General features: G+C 49.7%; 1 protein-coding gene across 3 annotated transcripts in view; it reads left to right on the top strand.

The window, feature by feature from the left end:
- Positions 1 to 20,836, top strand: part of LOC122375172 (ras-GEF domain-containing family member 1B-like) — a 56,604-nt gene that overhangs the window by 21,789 nt on the left and 13,979 nt on the right. The window contains exons 3-6 of one of the 3 annotated variants that reach the window (XM_043354413.1): positions 7,699 to 7,818; positions 17,938 to 18,059; positions 19,836 to 19,929; positions 20,415 to 20,538. In XM_043354413.1, the coding sequence (XP_043210348.1) occupies positions 7,699 to 7,818; positions 17,938 to 18,059; positions 19,836 to 19,929; positions 20,415 to 20,538 (460 nt within the window). Of the gene's footprint in view, positions 1 to 7,698; positions 7,819 to 17,934; positions 18,060 to 19,835; positions 19,930 to 20,414; positions 20,539 to 20,836 lie in introns of all 3 variants that reach the window. The other 2 variants (XM_043354412.1, XM_043354415.1) reach the window with 2 other exon arrangements.

Genomic DNA, 20,836 nt, shown 5'->3' with positions numbered 1-20,836 from the left:
CTTTCTGTCCGTGTAAAATGGATCGCTGACTTTTCCTGATGGTGATTGCGTGTTGGCATCAGAGGTCGGTGATGCTTGGTATTGGTGGCATATGGGGGCCTAGAGATGTAAGGAGAGATTGAGACGTAAGGAGACATAGGAAGACGTATAGAGACTTACAGAGACGTAGGGGGACATAGAATGGCACAGTTCGGATGCCAGATGAAAAGGATGGGTGCTGGATAAAAAAAAAAACGGCGCAACAAGGCAGGAAAGATGTCCAGAATTTAGTTAGGTGCAATGAATTGAAGCATAGAAATTTCGATAGCAATAACATTGGTCCCTCCTCTGTCTACCCCAAAGACTTCCATTCGGCCCGTGCGACCTCTGAGCTAGATCGCTTTCTAAACTCCATGATAGTGCTTGTCGTCTTTGCCGTCGGCAGGTCGATGAAAAGACGCGCTGGTCCGGCCGGTGAGCCATGGCGCCGTTTGTCTTTTTACCGTCCCTCGGGCGGTATTGGGGCTGATAGGGTAACCGCCTGGAGTCCGTGTGTGGTCTGGTCGAGTCGTCACAGAGGTCAAAGGAGGTCAAGTGAGGTTTTGGGAGGTCAGCGAGGTCAAGGGAGGTCCTGGAGCTGGTAAAGGTGGCGGATGCCCGCGAAGCTCACACGGTGTTGTTTAAAAGTTATAAAAAGGTCAGACATGCCGATAAAGGTCGTAGTTTGTCGATTGGGGTCAGTTCCGTGGGGAAGTTGTCTGCACTTGAACTGCATCCGTAAGGTCAGGTGACAAAGTTTTGTTACATTTGTAGCTCACTGTATGGCATGGTTCCAAACCAAGAAGGTTGAATAGACATTATTCGAATCGACAGGTTCACGCGAAGGCCAGCCAATAACCTTGAAAGTCAGCTTTGAGAAGATCATCTTCATAAAGCTTGCACAACGCACACGTTTTAAAATTGAAGACAGTAAAGATAAAAGGATTTCCAGAAATTTGCATTAGCAAAATTGAATGTCTCCTCATGCACCTACTGGAAAGCAGCTCATCTGCTTTGCCATTTCCGCATTGCTTTCTAAGCCTCCTATTAGGCGCTTTGGCAGCGCGAGCCATGCCCGGGTCCCATTCTATCTATCTGAAGGTGATTGCGGGGACACACACCATGAGGCGCCCGACACTTTTAGCCGATGCCTTTGGGAAACTAGATTTGATCTTGGAGATGGTGTAGTCCAGAAGGAAGGCTGGTAGGATTGAGAGTAATTCGTATATGATGTAAGATAAAAACACCAAAACCACCCAACGTTTCGTGTTATTCACTTTTTCAAGGGTGATATGACACATTTTACCTACCGAGTCAAGTACGTTTTTTCGGATGCGTAAAAAAGGAAACAGTTTCGCAACAGAGACAGCGTAGTTTACAAAATTCCATGTGGTGGGTGCCCGCGGGTGTACTACGGGGAAACTGTTAGGGGTCTCAAAACACGGGTCCGTGAACACAGGGGGGATTTACGTAATCACAGACTTTCTAATGCATTTGTTCTTCACGCTGAGAAAGAAGGGCATTTACCTGATTGGACGCGGGCTACACATGTAGATCAAAACTTCTAAAACCCAACGGAGAATTATAGAAGCAGCGTTTATTGCGAAAGGTGATGTTTTGAACACTTCGAGTGGATTCTTCAGACTAGCTTCGGTGTCTGCTCTGTTGGCTAGGAAAGACGTAGTATGTTAATTTGTAGTATGTGTGTATGTATGTGTCAATATGTCATGCAAGGCAGAGGAAATTTGTGAAAAAGTGCCCGCGCTATATTCGAACGAAACCGAAAAAAAACGTACTTGACTCGGTAGGTAAAATGTGTCATATCACCCTTGAAAAAGTGAATAACACGAAACGTTGGGTGGTTTTGGTGTTTTTATCTTACATCATATACGAATTAATTTGTCCAATTCAAATAATCAGGATTGAGAGTATTTTCTATTCTTTTTTTGTTATTGCTAGATCACTGTCACGCTAATGTCAAAATGTGACGAATTCCTGGTATCCCATTTTCATACACTACCTTCTGAATAAACATGAAAGCTACCCTAGCGTGTTTTTTATTATGCCGTTACCTTTCCGAATGACATTCCTCTATTCCACATATTGAGACAATACCTGAAATGCCATCATCCCTCTCCTTTTAGCTGGGCTCAGCTCGGCTAGCATGTGCGATATTTTTCTGCACAACTACCAGCCAGTTTTAGCTAACGTTGACTTGATCGTGACGCCACAAAGCCCACGCTTCGCTCCAAGATGCCATAGTACCCCAGCAACCCCGTGGTTGCTTGGTCGGTGACTTTTGTAATATAAAAAGACAGTTGTCATTTTGTAGACCTGTCCTTCCCCGTCTGATATCTGGGGCGAATTGCCCTATCAGCTTTGTAATTCTTCATGTGATTTTCATCGCTGATATCTGTCACCGAAATCGATATTTCATGCAGCCTGTCGGCAATATTTCTATCATCCCGTCCCAGCCAGCAATCCCACTCCGTTCCCAATCGGGATTTTCGGACTCAGCCCGCACCACCCCGATCGGGACCGGAGTGGGACGGGATTGGGAAATGAGACACTTTGTACGGGCTGGAACGGTCCGGATATCCCAACCTACCCCGCACGGCCGGTTGGGAGATCCCGCACGTATCCTGACCGCCTTATGACGTTTTAACAAGCGCTGAACTCTGATCCCGATCGGGATTCCCTAAATCTCCCCGTACAACCGGTTCGGAAATCCCGCACGCATCCGGACCGCCTTATGGCATTTTAACAAGCGATGAACTCCGATCCCGATCGGGATGTCCCAACTCGGCCCGCACGGCCGGTTTGGGAATACCGCAGGCATCTGACATATTAACCGCAGTCTTATAACCGCAGATTGCTGTTATGCAGATGCGACCACTTTGCTTGCGCCACCGCAACCCCCTCGCCTCTTCATTATCTCCAACTCAACCTTTATTATGCCTGCACGACAAAATGAATTGCATTGGACACTGAAATATATTCACAAATTTACTGGTTGCACACAGGTCAAATTTTCACAAATTCACAGCCTGGCCAGCACATTCGTGGCGTCGGCCATCATCTTAGCGCCGCTGCAAGGCGCTGGCACAGCGGACTCACTTCCGGTGTTCACAGTCATTATAGCAGGCCTGCGCCTTGTTCGTGTCGGCTCCTCTGCGGACAGTGTGTCCGTCTGCTGTCACGAACTTCAGAGAGCCACCGCGAAACTAGACGGCTGGCATCTGGTCGGGCGGTTCACCACTGTGCAAAGAGAGCATCTGAAAATGACCAAGAGGTAATTAATCAAAGTCTGGGACACACTAAAAATCACTAAGAAATAACTCACATCTGACATTTCACGTGCAATGCCAGGTAATTCAGGTTTCAAACCTACAATGCAACCATTAACGACACTTGACAATGAGACCAAACATCTTCTGTCCATGATAACTGATCAAACATGCGACAGCACGAGTGTAAATCACATGCCGTACAACCACAACGAACATAACAATTTCTATTACCTATAGCTTTCCCGCTCCCTACATCACGGATGAAGTGTGCACTATACTCACCCTGTTCTCAAAGACGGACTGATTTCCCTGCAACGACAACAGTTGAACCGACCGCTTGCTAGAGCCAGTTCAAAAGCAATATCCTGAGGCAGCAGCTCAAAGGAGGGATCGACACTTGACCAACGCGGCAGCTAGACTGGCCGCTGCGCTCAGAGGACGCGTCTGCCTGCACGCGGCCCATCTGATTGCTTTTCCAGGCCTTCTGGGCCACCGGATATGGTGCCCGAAGCGCCTTCTCAGATCGGTTGGGATAACAACGTAAATCACAAGCCTGTCTAAACATGGGATTCGATTGGGCTATCCGTACCGCGTCCCAACCGATTAAGCATGCGGTCCGGAAATCCCGAGTCGCCCCTACCGCCGGCCATCGAGGTCCGGTATCGATTGGGACAACCCAAGCCTACCCAACCCGGTAGGGACAAGTCGGGACATCCGGAGCCTATCCCGACCGTCCCCAACCGCATCCCGGACGAATTGCTGGCTGGGGTCCCTCAAGCCGCTCGCCAACGTGACGTGATGTGACGTCACGTGTCCTGCTGACGTCATGTATGACGTGCCCAGAATACCGGTCGTTGATTGGCCTGGCTGGTGTGTTATATATTTGGCCGTCTGCAACAGAGTTTGGCCTGGTCTCGGGTGGTCATGAGAATTTATCCGATCTGTCCAATATCCGCTGGTCAGAAGAGCATTTGGATTGCGACGGGATCATGCTGCTCTGTAAGGTTGAGATGCACGATGGGACTAGTTATCCCAAACTCTAACTAAAGCTGTCTGTTCTATTAATCCCCTTTGTCAGCCATCGATCAACGTTTGCTAGGGGCTCGTTAGGCGGCACGGGCGGACATCGATAGCAGCGCCTCTATCGGCCACTAGGGAAAGCTGGGCTGTAGGCGACGATATACCGGCTGAGTTGTCACACGTTGAATAGGTTTATAGCCATCCGTCTTGTGAAAAAGTTGAACTTTTGCCTTTAATATTTCTACATGCAATTTTAGAAGTATCTTCACATGGATTACAAAACCGTTTAGATTATTGTATTCACTTCAAGCCTTCCCTATTGTTCTTGATGATGCGGGAACTATTTATAATTAGTGTTTCTAGCTTAGTAAAAGAACATACTGTGCAAACGATGAAAAAAGCATAATGGAAGATTTTAAATGCAATTTTCTCTAACAATTAATGGTAAATTCTTTACATATCAAGGAAAAGGTGCATGCTAACTGATAATTTTAAGTTCTTGGGGCCAGTTGTTTTCTTCTTTTCTTACGTCGCCCCAATGGCCGCGAATACACTTGTGATAACGCCTATCGTAATGAGGTCGCCGGCGAGGCCACTCAAGTCAAGTTTGCGCTCAAGAGGTGAGAAACGTTTAACTAAACTGCGCGCTGAAGTTGTTCGATGATTCCCCGAGCGGTTTGACTATGCTCTCCAAAGCTCATCGGTAGTTGAGTTCAGTCGTATTGTCGCCGGGGAGTTGGAGTCAGTTCGAGCTTTGAGTTGCTAATCGCAGGCTGTTTTGGTAGTAAAGAGCGCGGCGATAGTGGCTGGAAAGGGCAGAGAATGCCCGGGCAACGGTGGCGAATTTCGCTTTAGCTCGTTTGGAGAGTCGTTCAACCCTTCTCAAGAGACTACTTTGTCTAGGAGAATCGGCATTTTGCCGGGTAACATCAAACGATCTAAAAGCTGTCGTAAGAGTGACTTTGTGCGTTCACCCTGGCGGCACAATGCCTTTTTCTTTGTAAGCCGCTTCTTCGTAAATTGCATGAAACCTTCTGATCTCTTTCATTGGCATCCAGCCTATCATCTGTTTTCGACCCATCCAGGTCAATTATCGGAACTTTTTTCTACTTTCGGACCAGCAATCAGGAAACTGAAACATTGTTTGACTGGGACCCCTGACTGTTGAAATACGTCCCTTCACCGGCCGCTGACGGTCTGTATTGATTGGATTGTTTTTGCCGGGGGGATTGGAAGTCCGGTGGATTGGACCGGCTGTCCGGGGTTCCCGCGATGGATGGGTGAACCGTGGTCTGAGAGAGCTCCCTGAAACCGAGGCTCTCTGGAAGGATGATCGGCAGGCATTGTTGGAGCTGGGCTTACTCCCCAGCGCTTAGTGCTCAGCTCTCAGCCTTCGTTTTGAGATCGCATCGACTAGCTGTCAGTGTTATAGACGCTCAGGTCTAAGGCCCAGACTCTTTATATTGACATAAGGCGCATATTGATGTGAGGCGCATATTAGGAGCTGCAAGAACATGCTCAATGCTCATATCGGTATTGTTTATGAAGCACCTGCTCCGTATTTTACCTCACTTGCAAATAATCGATGCCATACCACGTTTCATATCTTCCGATGTTTTGTACGTTACATTAGACGTTGCGACGATGAGTCCTTGAAATTGCACTGATAGTAGGTCGCTCTAGCCATTTTTTCCTGGTAGGATGTTCATGGATTTCTGTTTCTGATCAAATACTGATCATGATGGTCCGTGATTGATTCGGCGAATATCTGGCTTGCACTTGGAACGGAATATTGCTTACGAATCTTATGCATATTTACAGTAGATTATATATTCAAATCAATAATAAATAACTTTGCATTAAATGTCACATTGTCACAGTTTCCAGACTTGAGAACCCAGCAATTCCCTTTTATCGTTAGTCGCACTTGCCTTCTAGTCGCCATGCGAAGACCCTAGAGTCTGAGTTAAAAGTAGCGAAATTATGGAGCTCGATTGCCTCTCACACCACCATCAGTGTATAGAAGCCACTCAAACTCCGCTCAGATAATCTGTGCAACTTTTTCAGCCGTTTTTTATACTGTTTCATACCGTCGAGTGGGAGCACATTTCTGGAAAATCGCCAGCTGAGGGCTCCGTCCGGGTCCGACTGAAGTTGTCCCAAGTTTGGGGCAGTCTTGGCTCTGTCTGCTGGGGGCCACCCGCTCCGGCCAGCCATGTTGTACAAGTTGGATCGGGAGACGGATGTGAAGGGCACCAATTTGGGCCGGTTTCGCCGCAGAGTTATCTATGGATCGGAGTTGATGCCAGTCTGGTGATCCGGCGCCATCGCGGCGACAGATTCTGATAAATGTTTGAGCTAATTATTATGTCGCTCAGCGGTTTGCTAGGTTGGCGTGTGGAAAAAAGAAAAGGAGATAAAAGTACTGGAGAATAGATATAAAATCGCTTTAGTGCCGATCGCAAGTAACAAATGAAAGGCGAAATAATCTTCTTGCGATAATGTTGCTGGATGAATTGATCTCCCTTTGCATGGTGATATGAAGCTGCTGAGATTTTACGGAACAAATTTTAAGGAAAAGGGATTATTTGATATTGCAATGCAAAGTACGAACTACGACATTCCCCTTTCATCATTTCAGTGAACTAGCGATATGTTTGGAAGAATTAAAAAACAAACTTTGCACGCCCATGCGCTCATGTCTATCGAGACGAGCTTGTGTCCTTCAAAATAGTCACCGTGTTCTCGGCTTCCAATTTATCCCACTGGTGGCCCACACTCCATGAATGATAATCTGCCCTCGTGCGACACTGGCCCGGATAACCTCTGACCTTTAGAGGCTGACCGTGTGAATGAGACCAGTTGTCTGGGCACTTGGAGCCGATGCTCTGCAATAATGCCTTCTCTGACTGGTTTAAACGGGACATTTCCAAACACTGGGTACCACGTGTGCCTAAATGACCGTTTGGAGTCATAGTTAACGTCGGGGTTGTTAACGAGTGTTGGTGCTTTCATCTCGTGTCGCCTGTGACCTTTGATTCTGTGACCTCTGACCGAAAACATGTTGAAATCTCCCATTTCTATGGATTCTTGATACACGATGCATGCGACTTCCATTCACAAACTTCACTACCTTTTCTTTTGTAACTATAATCCCATGGCATATCTGACCCCCTTTCAGATATCTGACCGTGTTTTGATCTCTGGCCTTCGAGCTTTCTAGCTTATACCCAACACCCTTGACTTCTAGGTTTTTTACTTACGCCCTACTCTCTTGACCTCTGGTCCTATTATTTCTTTCCTATGACCTGAGACCCTATGAGCCCCGCACTGTGACCTCGGCTGACCGGTGTCCCCTTTTCTCCGACAGAACGGGGTGCGTCGTGGCCGATCGGCACCTCTGCACCTGGGCAGCGGAAGTCCGAGGTCCTCTTCTTCAGAGCACTCATCTGACCGTGTCACTCCGCACTCCCCTGAGGTAACGGCCAAGGTGGGTGTCTGACATTGACACTCTGACACTGACACTCTGACACTGACACTCTGACACTGACACTCTGACACTGACACTCTGACACTGAGTAAATGACATGCCGATGACACTTTTTACACTGACGGACATTGGCACAATAAGACTAAAGGACTGACCGTTGACACTGACAGAATAACATGCTAAGACTGACATTGGTACTGACACGATGACACTGACACAATGAAATACGGACACCATTATTAGGCAAATAATGGTAACTTGATAGTTAGATTTCAATCGGATTTTAAGTTACATGTAATTGAACAACATTTCAGGAAAAGGTTAAATTATTTATTTGACGCTGTTATCCAGCTTTTCGCCGTATTCTGTTGAACTTTTATTGAGTTTTTGGCTAATGCACCATTCAGTTCTTTTTAACTTAATTTTAAATGGACTACAAAACCGTTAGGTGGGCTCGGGCTAGTTGGTTCCAGTAATCTACTTCAGCCCATAAAATTACAAAGAAACATAAAACTTCGAACGGCACGGTCTAGAGCCATAAAACCACGAGCACAGGCCTATTTGAACTGCAATAAATCCACTGGTTAGTTAAGCTCCCATAAGCAGCATCCTTCCCCATGTCTATTAAATGAAGCAAACATATTCTGCAGCAGCAATTGCAGAATACAACTTGAAGCACCTCGCAACATTTCCGACAAGTTCACCAAAACTCCACAAGTGTTGTGAGAATCCTCAGTGGAATCATTTCATTCGAGAACCGTTCCTCGTCGCGTCCGACGAGCCAGTCCATAAATCTAACCGCGAATAATTGACGCGTGGCGTGGCTTTGTTGGCGGCGCGCCTCCGTCGCGGACGATTTCGACGCCCGCCGCCGTCGCCGTCGACGCCTTCTGTCGGCGTCGATTTGGATGTCTCCGGCGGCCCCCATCGCGTCGTCTGCGACGGAACCATTTCGACCTCCTGCCGGATGGGTTTGTCCGTCGCTGACGGCGTCGATGTCGACGTTTCATCGTCGTTGACGATGCGACGTTTTGGTGGGAGCGTTGATGACGTAGCCTGTCGACAGAGACGCACTGGTATTTATGTTTGTGTGCGTGTTTGTCTGCGTCTGTTAGTTGGTTGGTCGGGCTTCTGTCATTCTAAAGAACATCTTTGTTGTGTTGACGTCTGGCGGGGAGACAGACGGCAGAGGGGGAGGTGGATGGCAGAGGATAGGAGGGTAGAGGGACAGAGGACGGGAGGGGAGAGAGCGGCCACTGTCGTTGAGCGGGCGATCCGTCTCCCTCTCGACCCAGGCCGAGTAGCGAGCCAGATGGGCTGTGGCGACCGCGGCAGAGGCAGGGACCCGAACATATCTATCAACGGGGAGGGAGGACAGGGCCTGCCCTAAAGATCGGGTAACCGTGCTTAATGCTTACTAATCGTTCAGCATTTTGTTGCTGTAGGCTCGTCTGTACAAAAGCATATTTGTACATAATATTACCCAGACGGATAAGAATAGGTAAGATGTTCAGTCTTTTCGAGACTTTTCTTGAAGCAAAATGCAACCGAAATATGAAATGAAGAAAGGAGCCAATATCATATCTTTCTTGAACTGCATGTCTCCAAAACTGGCTGTGTCCAAGATTGTGTCTCTGTCCAAAGCTTTCTCTGTCTAAAGCCTTGTCTGAGCGTTCGGTACCGTGTCTCCGACCAAAGCCGTTCGTTCGACCCGACCATGGGCTGTCTGCTGGCGCGTTAATTAACGCTGCAGATCTGGGAACGGAGCGGCTGGTCTGAGGTAATGACCTCTCGTGGAGGGGGTCCTCCGTTACCCGTCCTCCATTACTGGTCTTTCATTAATGGTCCTCCATTACCGTGAGCCGGCTCATTAGCTGGTGACAGTGGACAGGCTGTGGAGATCTCACTGTCCACAGTGGTTAGTACGTGTGGAAGGATAATTGTGGATAGACTGTGGAGGGAGTGTCCGCTGGCGCTGTCAACAGTGGGTAAAAAATGTGGAATGAGACCTGGGGACAGACTGTGGAGGGTTCACTGTCCACAGTGGATAATATGTGGAATGATAACCGTGGATGACTGTCGACGGGTTGTGGAATGTCTGAGGACAGTGGATGATGGATACGGACTATGATTGCTGATCAAATTTTGGATTTGTCAGGCGGTGGATTTTTGGAACTTGGGTCTGTATAGCAGTGCTCGCCACGGGCCGCAAAATCCCAGTCCAGCCCAGCCCAGGTCCATGGGTTTACAGCCCGGCCCAGCCCAAGCCCATTCATGGTAAAATCGTAAAAGCCCAGCCCGACCCAGTCCGTCAAAAATGAATGGATTGAACATTATTGATGTTACAGGGAGTTTGAGAAATCCGTGAGTTTGCAAACTCCCTAGTGAGTTTGCAAACTCCCTGACCCATCAGTGACTTTGCAAACTCACTAGGAAGTTTGCAAATTCACTAGGGAGTTTGCAAACTCACTGACCGGTCAGGGAGTTTGAGAAATTCCAGAGCGATTGGGCCAAATAAAATCAAATGTGTAAGATGAGGCTGGCATACGTGCCGGCCGTGATGTTAAAACAAAAGCGACTAGTGGTACGGCCTATATAACCGTCGCACGCTGACAAAAAGCTTACAGATCCTTCATTGTTTTACCGAAAAAAATGCTACTCGCGGCTATCTAAAGGGGAGGTTCGGAGCAACGTGCTCCTCCGTTCCGTCGTTTCCATCCTCAGGAATCAGGATACTGAAATCCTTCTCATCCACGCCGAAACCCCCACTCCGGGCTGGACAGGCACCTTTATCTCATGCGGGCTGCTCCCTTGGAGCGGCACCGCTGCTTCCGAGGGAGCGCACCCCGTAGCCGGGTGCAAAGAGTGCTTGGGGGGCTGGTCGGTCTGTCAATTCGGACGGGCTCAGCCCCGGCGACTCTGCATATAGGGTGTCTGCCCAGACCAATGTCTCCCCCTACGATTTCTATCATTCGTCCGACTCTGAAATGGTCTTGTCAGACCGAAAGGGCCTAACCCAACAAAACAAAAACAAACAAGCAGCGTGCGCCAGTCGCAGCTGGGCTGGCTGCCAGCAGCGCCGGCTCTCGATGACACGTCTATGGCGGAGTGGGAATGGGCGTGAATTGATGCGTGTGCCTGTACTTTAGCATAGGTGACCAACAGTGAGCTGTTTCTACTTTGATATATTGAGCCTGACTCTGGAATAGCCACACTTGAGTGGAACGGGCCTAATTGGGACGTGAACTAAATAAATGTATAACTAAATAAAGCGGCGGTACATGCATGGGTAAATCACTGAGCAGCTTAAAATAAAAAAGGTATTTATGGTGTGCATACTCGTATGATTGTGGTATTTCCGACAAAAGTCCGAGTTGGTCTAGTCTTCTATTTCCATTCCATTCCAACGCCACCAACACCACACACGGACCCGTCCTCTCGCCTGCGCCCTCTCTGCCTCACTGCCGCCTCTCACCCCGTCCACACATGGCCAGCAGGCGGCTTCCGCCCATGAACAACGTCGCCCTTCTTCCGTCCCTCCACGTGTCTCTGTCGCTAACGAAACAGTACTAATTCAGGCCCACTCGCCGACGCACAACTAAGCTAGAATGACACATTCGAAACACATTCCCCCCTGTTCCTAAAGGAACACATTCACTCAACCGTCTCGCTCGGGATGGGGTCACCGTACAGCTGTGTCGCCCGTCTCCAGCGCGCACTCCTTCTCAGTGTCTCACTATCGTTACACGGTCCACCCCCACCTTCCGCCGGTCCCTCAGCCTCATCCCTGCGGTCACTTTGCCTTTCATTTTCCAAAGCCGAACCTTGGCCTTCGGTGTCCGTTTCCAGTTTCACGTCACCTCCCGTCTCAGTCTGCGGGTCCCCGGCAGGGTCGTTAGTCGGCGCGACCGTCGGGGCCGTCGCCGGGGCCTCAATGGCCAGCCGCCCGGGCGCCCGGACGGTCGGAACCGGACAAGGGACGTCATTGTCCATCTGCCCGTGCTCGTCCTCTGTCGCAATCACTGTCGCGTCATCGACCAGACGATGCCGCACGTTTCGGACGTGCCACGGCACACCGTCCACCTCTATCGTCTGCGGTGAGACGATTTTAGTGACCGTGCCTTCCCTGGACACCGCGGTGCACCGATCACCCCGTTTCCGAATCCACACCGCGTCTCCGAGCTGAAATACTCCAGGCTGGCGGGCAGTAGGAACAGATGTGCCTCCATGTGACTGTACACACAAGTCCCTACCAGCCTGACGGTACACGCCGTGTACGGGGGCCGACGCGATATCACAGCCGTCCTTGGGCGTGACATTATAACGATGCACAGCCTCCGGCACGGTGCAGCCCTGACGGGTGGCCATCACTTTGATGGTGCGGTGGTGGCGCTCGATGATACCATTCCCGCCAGGCTCATATGCTGCGCGGTAACTCAAGTTCACGTCCCATCGCGCCGCGAACGCCTTCAACTCTCGTCCTTTGAACTCCGTCGCGTTATCCATCAAAAGCTCGGCCGGCGCCCCTCGCTCTAAAAAGATGCTTTCTAGCTGCCCGACGATCTCGCTGCCGTCAGAGCGGCGAATTTCGCGCCACATTGCGTACCGCGACGGTCCGCAGTCGATCACGGTCAGGTAGGTCTTGCCACGAAAATGTGTGACGTCCATCGCCAGCCGCTCCCAGGTACGGTCGACCTCCAGGGTGCCGTGCTTCCACCGCGACGGGGCAGGATCGATGGACGCACACACCTGGCACGATTTGACGACCGCCCGGACCGCCGACTTCGTCACGGCCCCGCTGCCCAGCTCTCGGCGCGCGTACCACCAAGTACGGCGCACCCCCTGGTGGCCCACGCTCTCATGCACCGCCTGTATGTCCTCTGCACGCGCTGTCCTCACGGCGGCCACCACGCCCACGGCCTCTGGCGGTTTGACCTTCAGCCACTCCCCTGGCACTCTTGTCAGTTCATCGGCTCGGTTATTCGCTGACGGCACAAGTTCTACCGACACGGCAAGACCGTACTCCGTCACCAGCTGCATGAACACTGCCACCCGCCGCCGTATCAGCATTTCAGACTGCGCCTTGGTGCGTAGCCTGGCTCGGCCTGTCAGCGCGTCGGTAAGCCAGCGCTGAACGGTCACGGAGTCCGTGCGCAGGTCCAGCCGTCTGAAACCCCACGCCACGGCCATGTTGACACCGTTCAACGCAGCATCTAGCTCAGACAAGTTGATGTGCATGTCGGTGTCCACCTCGGTGCGCAGCCACGCGGCGTCTTCGATCACCTCGCCCGTGTCAGGGTCACTTAGGACCACGCCGCGGGCGATAGCACTGGCGTCAGTCCACACGGTGACAGATTCGCCGGAGACGCACCACTGTCCCCGTGCTGGATCGCGCTCCGTCACCCGCCGGGCCACGTCAGTGACCTGTTTGAGCAAGTCATTGTCACCGATCGGTGAGTCCCAGTCGTCACTCGCTTTGTTCGCCGTCCTTTTTAGCCAGGCAGCGGCTGGTCGCAGCCACCCGGCAACAGGCATGTGTGACCTCAGCTGACCTGCCCAAGCGAAGACCGCGCGCCTGGTCAACACCTCAGGTGGCTTTGACGGTGTCACGTCGTCCCGCGTCCATCGCAGTGCGCCGTCGAAGCCCTGTTTCACGCGCAGTCCCAGCATTCTCGCCCCCGCTTCATTTGTCACGCGCTCCGGCGGCTTGCACTCCAGTCCGTAGCTGGCAAAATGCTGCGCTACCTGCTGGGACGAGACATACGTCTCGTTCACCAGCAGGTCATCAGCGTAGGGTAGCACAGCCTTTGCCATATCGGGGTCCTGATCTAATACCTCCCTGACCACTGCTCGCATGACGTCACTTGCAATGCACAGACCGAACCCGACGCGCGTCAAAGCATATCTCTGGCCACCAACAATCACTGTCTGGAATGGCCACAGCTCTGGAGCCACGTGTAGCTGCAGAAAGGCCTTTTTCAGATCAATCACAGCAACATTGGCTCCATGACGGCGCCACTTGCGGAGCTGGTCACGGCAAACATCGGCTTCAGCCGTATGGGGCACCAGATGCTCATTTAACTCTCTGTAGTCGAGCACCGGTCTGACCTTGTTCTTGGCCTCCTGAATCGCCACCATGAGCGGGATCAAACCGCGCACCGGTCCGTGCTCTCGTTCGTCGTATGGCTGCAGCCAACCTTCATCTATCCACAACTGCAATTCGTCATCGAACTGTCCCTGCGCCTCGGCCGGCACGCGATACTGCGGCACAGTATTTGCGAGCCTCACGGGCTCCTTGCCGTTGGCCCACTTCCACCACACTGTCCACTTCCCTGCACTGAACTTTGCCAGAAAGTCCGCCGTCTCGATCCGTCTGTCCCCCGGACCGCGCGCCTTAACCACAGCGGCAGATGAACCACTCGATTCAGGCCGAACACCTGCATATTCCGAGCGCTCCTTTCCCGTCACACTGCCGTCCCCGAGCCCCGGGCCGCGCGCCTGAACCACAGCGACAGACATATCACTCGACTCGGCCCTAACACCGGCACACCCCGATCGCTCTTCTCTCGTCACACCGCCGCCCCCGAGTCGCACCTCTCCTGCCCGAACAAACACACCGCCCAGCGCCTCCAATCCGGTCATTCCCAGCAACACATCGACACCCATCAGCCTTTCCGCTACCACCACAGCACGTACCGCAGCTCGGCGGCCTTGTGCTTCCAGACTCACATCTGCCCTCCCACAGCATCGCACCGCACTACCATTCACCGCCGTCATATTTATCTCACACTGATCCCAGTTGTTCAAACACCCAACAAACACCACGGTTTCCTCGCAGCCCGTGTCCACCAGCGCGTGACACGGCCGTCCGTTGAGTAGCATGATGATCACCGGCGCTCTGCTGCCGGCGCGGTGGGCGGCGGAGGAGACGCTTGCGCTGATGCAGCTCCCCCGCCGCAGCCGTTTGGGCACATCCGGGCGACATGACCCAGCCGGCCACAGGTCCAGCAGCGGATCGGACCCAGCCGGCGAGCCGACCTTGAGATGTCACTGTGATGGGGCGACGGGCCGCCCGCCGCCGTCGCCGCTGCCGCCGCCGCCGCCGGCCCCGCCGCAGTGACCGTCGCCCTGGAGAGCACTGCTCTCGCCCGGTCCAGGACATACTCCAGCGTGAAGCTCTCCCCGAGCCCGTCACGGACCGAGGCCTGCACAGTCTCCGGCAGTCCGTTGACGAAGACGATCGCGATGGCCCTTTCGGGGAGACCACCCATCAGCTCAGCGAGCTGCTGCAGCGCCGCCAGATAGACGTCTGCTGTTTCTCCGGGACGAAGGTGGCGTCTGGTCATCTCGGCCTGTGCTGTGAATGGGTCCATGGCGAAGGCCCTCAGTAGCTTGGCCTTCACACTGGACAGGTGATGGCGAGTCTCCGGAGGCATTCGCGACCACACCGCGAAAGCACCACCGCGCAGCCGAGTCGGCAGCACCGCCATCAACGATACCGCGCGTAGCTCGCACAGGAGAGCAGCCTGCTCCAGCCATTCCACGACGTTCCCAGTTCCGTCAAATTCCGGAATGGTTCTGGCGTCGAACGCCGGCGTCGCCTCCATCACTGCTCTTCCGGTGCCTCCGTCACCAGGCTCAGAGCTCTCACCTGGCATCTTCTCACCGCTTGAACCAGAGAAATGCCGAAATAGCTTGTGGTATTTCCGACAAAAGTCCGAGTTGGTCTAGTCTTCTATTTCCATTCCATTCCAACGCCACCAACACCACACACGGACCCGTCCTCTCGCCTGCGCCCTCTCTGCCTCACTGCCGCCTCTCACCCCGTCCACACATGGCCAGCAGGCGGCTTCCGCCCATGAACAACGTCGCCCTTCTTCCGTCCCTCCACGTGTCTCTGTCGCTAACGAAACAGTACTAATTCAGGCCCACTCGCCGACGCACAACTAAGCTAGAATGACACATTCGAAACACAATGATCTATAAGCTTTTTGTCAGCGTGCGAGGCCTTAGAGCTAGCCTCCTTTGTTTTAACATCACGGATGGCACGTATGCCACCCACATGTTGCACACTTGTTTTTATTTGGCCCAATCACTCTGAAATTTCTATAACTCCCTGACCGGTCAGTGAGTTTGCAAACTCCCTAGTGAATTTGTAAACTTCCTAGTGAGTTTGCAAAGTCACTGATGGGTCAGGGAGTTTGCAAACTCACTAGGGAGTTTGCAAACTCACGGATTTCTCAAACTCCCTGTAACATTGACACCACACAGGTATCCAAAGAGAGCAAATCAACAATCTTTTGCGAGCAACATGCACAATGCACATTACATGTGTGCTTCATAAACTCGTTTTTGAGTCTTGCACAGTAATAAGCTATGTAGTTATGGTTGTTGTCTCAGTCGCAAACCCCTGACTCCACTTTGCAGTTCTTGGTCCAGCCCATCCACAGCCCATCGATCTTTCATATTTGAGGGCCCACCCCAGCCCGTAGCCCAGCCCAGCCCATGGCCCATTGGGCTGGCCCGGCCCATGGCGAACACTGCTGTATAGTTGGAACGTGGACAGATTGTGGACGTGTGGAGTGTGGTCGTGCAGTGGGAGGTGGAGCGATGCGGATATGTTTCAGGGCAGCAAACTAACACGGCACATCACGGACCTAGGAGCTAAGCTGCTTTGACAAGCTTTGACGGTATAAATGTCAATCTTTGACATTTATACCTTTGAATCTTTGAGCAATGATGGATAATTAAATAATAATGTAAGGCACATGCTACGGCGTTCACGCGTGTTTTCATGTAACAGTAATGCTTACAAAATAACTCATATCGTCTGGGAATGATCTTCATGTTTTTCATAAATATGCAAGATATTGCAACAAACATTACCCGACGTTTCGTTTATTGTAACCTTTTCAAGGGCTATAAACGAAACGTCGGGTAATTTTTGTTGCAATATCTTGCATATTTATGAAATAATTGTCGCATTACCACTCACTGATCTTCATGTTTTTCAGTGTATCTACCAAGGACTTATTGTGTCATTGGGTTTCAGTAGTGATCGACAGTTACACTTAAAAAATGTGTAGCTTCAGTGTCTGGTTTTCGTTTTTTGATAAAATATCCTCTTTAACACTGAGCTGATGTTAACTTCGTTTTTAGCCCTTCTCACTATTTGCTATGTATGGAATAATTTATTCGTTGTTGACGTGCACAAGATGAATTCTTGAGCGATTTCGTTTGCCCTGTTTTTTTCGTGTTTGGTATCCGCTTTAAAAGGTCGTTCTCATGAATTTCCAGTACATGCATCATGCAGTGCGTATTTTGTTAGCTTTTTCCCCATTTAGTTTGTCTTTATCACTTCCATGATATGTTTTGCTTTCTTCTGCACAACATTTTTTTTCTGTCATTTCCTGTCCGAGATCACCTGCCGGCCATTTATATCCATTAGTGTGTATGGGTCCAATGCCATTTGCATTATCCTGGAATTACCTTCTCGTGGGTGTGCCATGACTTATGAGGGAAAACCCTCGCTCGCAATGCGCTCTCTATACCTTCAGAAAAATTACATCAAACACTGAGCGGCAAATGTTTCGCCAGAGCTCAATATGATGTATTGTGGTCTGAGTCATACAGTATTTTTATTATCAAGCTCTCCTAATGCAGTGCGAAGGAGGGTTTGATGCCTTGATGTGTTCTTAACTCATGGCGGATCCTTTAGAAAATGCGACTTTGCGTTGACACGCCTATTTACGTTGGACCTGTGGTTCCGTTACGAGGATCATGTGGGATTTTCGGCGGTGGAAAATACGGGCATCGGATGCTGGTCGAGTGTTGTTTGTTTCACGTCGTTTAGGTTATTGATTGGAAGGGTCGGCTCCACGTGGGTTCGATGGTTTCATGCAGGCTGATGCAAATTCAGGTTTGGTTTTATGCTAAAACCAAAGACAAGTTTTGATGTTGATCTGAGTTGTATTGATACTGTGAGCTCCTAAATGTGACCTATGTATCCAAACTCTACACCGAAGCCTAGCATCCCCACATGTATTGCTATGTGCTGTAAGCAAGCACCTATCTTTTTCACGCAAAATAACAACTTTTCTACCTTCTCTTTCACAGCAGCTGCACTATAAGAACGGTGACCTGATCTCGGGCTCTCTGGAGGAGCTGATCAGACACCTGATCCCGACCGCCAATCACTACCCCGACCGGGCCTACATCTTCGCCTTCCTACTCTCCGCCAGGTGAGATGACGATGACGACGATGATGACGACGACAATGATTGTGTTGATGTTGCTGGTGAAGTCGTTGATGCCATCATTGACGTTGATAGGATGAAAAATGGTGTACCTCTGAAAGGTTTGTGTTTATGTTAACGAGCAGCAAGGTCCAGGTTTGTGGTTTAATATACCGTAAAATGGGGTGTTAAGGGACAGTGGGGTGTTAGGGGACAGTTGCATGGGAAAAACTTTGAGTCATATTAACTTCCTAATTTGAGAAGGTTCAATAAAAACTTCAGTGTGGTAGTTGACACTGTTTTGCTCTTGACCATAGGACAAAATGGTATGGTTTTTCATGTAAGTGATTTGGTTCAAAAATAGATTTGAAAATCATGCTACATTTTCACAAAATTGAAACATCTCCAAAACTCTGTGTGTACCACATAAACTAGTGGGTGTACAGGGAAAATGAATGCATAAGTGTATTGTCACATGTATTGCACATGTTTCCTGAAAAACTTTTGCATATCCACCCATTCATTCATTATCCTCTTCCTCTTTTCCGGATACATGCATATTTTGAGGTGGATGTGGGGTGCTAAGGGACAGGGAAGAAAAAATAAAAAATAATATCTAAATATAATTTCATTAAGTTTTCTTTCAGTAGGCATGGAAAACACCAAATTCCACATAAAATGCTGGCAAGTTCATGCTTTTATCTCTAACACATCTTAAGTTATGTAAAAAAAAAACATCTCAACACTCTCTTTTACAATGATGGGTCAATGGAGACTGATGTAGGTAAATGTGATGTCATCATAGAAAGGCTAAAACAAAGAGGGCAACATAATGACAAGTGACTAGCTTCAACATGGGTTTTTATTGATGACAGAAGATTACTTTTTGGTTCTGTTTACCTTATAATTAGCACATTTTCCACAAGCGTAAACTGCATTACACGTAATTGGTTAGAAAGGTCATTAGTGGTGAATGAACCTGACTTGTTTTGTGACAGAATATGCAAAACATTTCAATAAATAAATTGTGTGCCCTTCCACACCCCAATTGTGGGCATTTGATGACCATTTCTTGGAATAATATAGGTGTCCCTTAACACCCCACATTGGGGTGCTAAGGGACAGTGATGAAAAATATTAAAAAATAATATGCAGGTATAAATCTTAAAAAGTTTAATGTGGCAGGCATGTAAAGCACCAAATTCCACATAAAATGCTGACAATTTGATGCTTCTATCTCCAACCCTTCTTGAGTTATATAACAAAACACCTCAAAACTGTCCCTTAACACCCCGTTTTACGGTATTGATAATGACTTCTGCATCTATCTTAATTCCTCCACACAAATTTTAAAACGCGATGTGCGATATTCAGACGTCATTAAAAGTAATATTTTTACTAATTAGCGTTCGCGACTGTCAAAAGAGGTGCACTTTCCACATCAGCGAAATGTGTTCGACAGAACAATTTCTGGCTGTAACGTCGATGCTAAAAGTGACGTGATTGGTGCTGAGACCTTTTGCCATCTGTCACCGCTCATCAAAAAAAAATTATCTGAGGAATTCATAAAATGATGAGCACTGAACTTTACATAGAGCGTTGATTTAAAACGTCAAAGGCAATGCTAATTAAAGCCGTTTTCGAGTCATTTGCCAACCTTGTGCTCTCGTGTTTTTTCTCTCTTGTTTTCACTTCCACAGTACCCACTTTCATTGTCACTATAAGTATGTATGCGGTAAATATCGGTATGTATTTTCTGACGTCTGATTTGTTTGTTTCCAGGCTCTACATTCGGCCCCACGAGCTTCTTCAGAGGCTGGCCAATGTGACCAAAACGGAGGGAACAACTCACCAGCAGCGGACAAACAACGCCAAGGTGGGTCCCCGACTGTGATCGTGACGTCATATGATGCAGTGACGTCATATAGCAAACGAAAGTTTATGTACGCTTATTTGTTTCGGCGTATTGTGCTAGGTGACAGTCAACGTAAATATATGAGACTTTGCTAACACCGTTGCGTTTCTGTGAAGTCTTCTGGTAAGTTGCGCTTTTCCCTTGGGTGAAATAACCGTTTATTTCTCCAGATAGCAAGATTGCATTGTTTCATCCCAGTATCTCGCTGAGGCACACATTTGTTATATTTTTTCATGATGACACGTACAAGTGTCTTGCAATTTCTTATGCCCCAACCTCTCATGTTGGCTGTTTTCTGGCTTACCATGGCTCCGTGCCCTAATTGTGGGTGTATCCGTGCCCAAAATATCTGTTTGCCCGTGTTCCAAGAATCCGCTGTCCGCTCAATATGTTTTGTCCTGTTCTATCACGCACCCGTGTTCTGTCTAACTGTCAACCATCTCCAGGTGGCCACGGGCGTGCTTCAGCTGCTCTCGGAATGGTCGGACACATTCCCGTACGACTTCCGTGATGAGCGAGTGATGGCTCAGGTGCGGGTCATCTCACAGCGCTGCATCCAGGCCAACCAAGGTCAGTGCAGGTCAACAGAGGTCAACAGGGGTCAGGAGAGGTCAAAATGATGTCAGGGTTCAGGAGAGGTCAACGTGTTCAACAGACTCAGTAGAGGTCAAATGTGGTAGGCAGAGGTCAACAGAGGTCAACAAAGGTTAACAAAGGGCAACAGGGTTCAGGAAGGTCAGATGGGGTAGTCAGAGGAAGGATGAAGGTGGGCTCAATGACACTAGCACATGATGGGCAAGATCAGAATGGAATTAGCAGAGGCCAGGGTCAGAATAGGCAGAGGTCAGGGTCGTAATCAACGGAGGGC

Source organism: Amphibalanus amphitrite, unplaced genomic scaffold (assembly GCF_019059575.1).
Source record: "Amphibalanus amphitrite isolate SeventyFive unplaced genomic scaffold, NRLGWU_Aamphi_draft 001789F_arrow, whole genome shotgun sequence".
Classification (NCBI taxonomy): domain Eukaryota; kingdom Metazoa; phylum Arthropoda; class Thecostraca; order Balanomorpha; family Balanidae; genus Amphibalanus; species Amphibalanus amphitrite.
The sequence above is the reverse complement of the archived record's forward strand: the minus strand, read 5'-3'. Positions and strand labels throughout refer to the sequence as shown.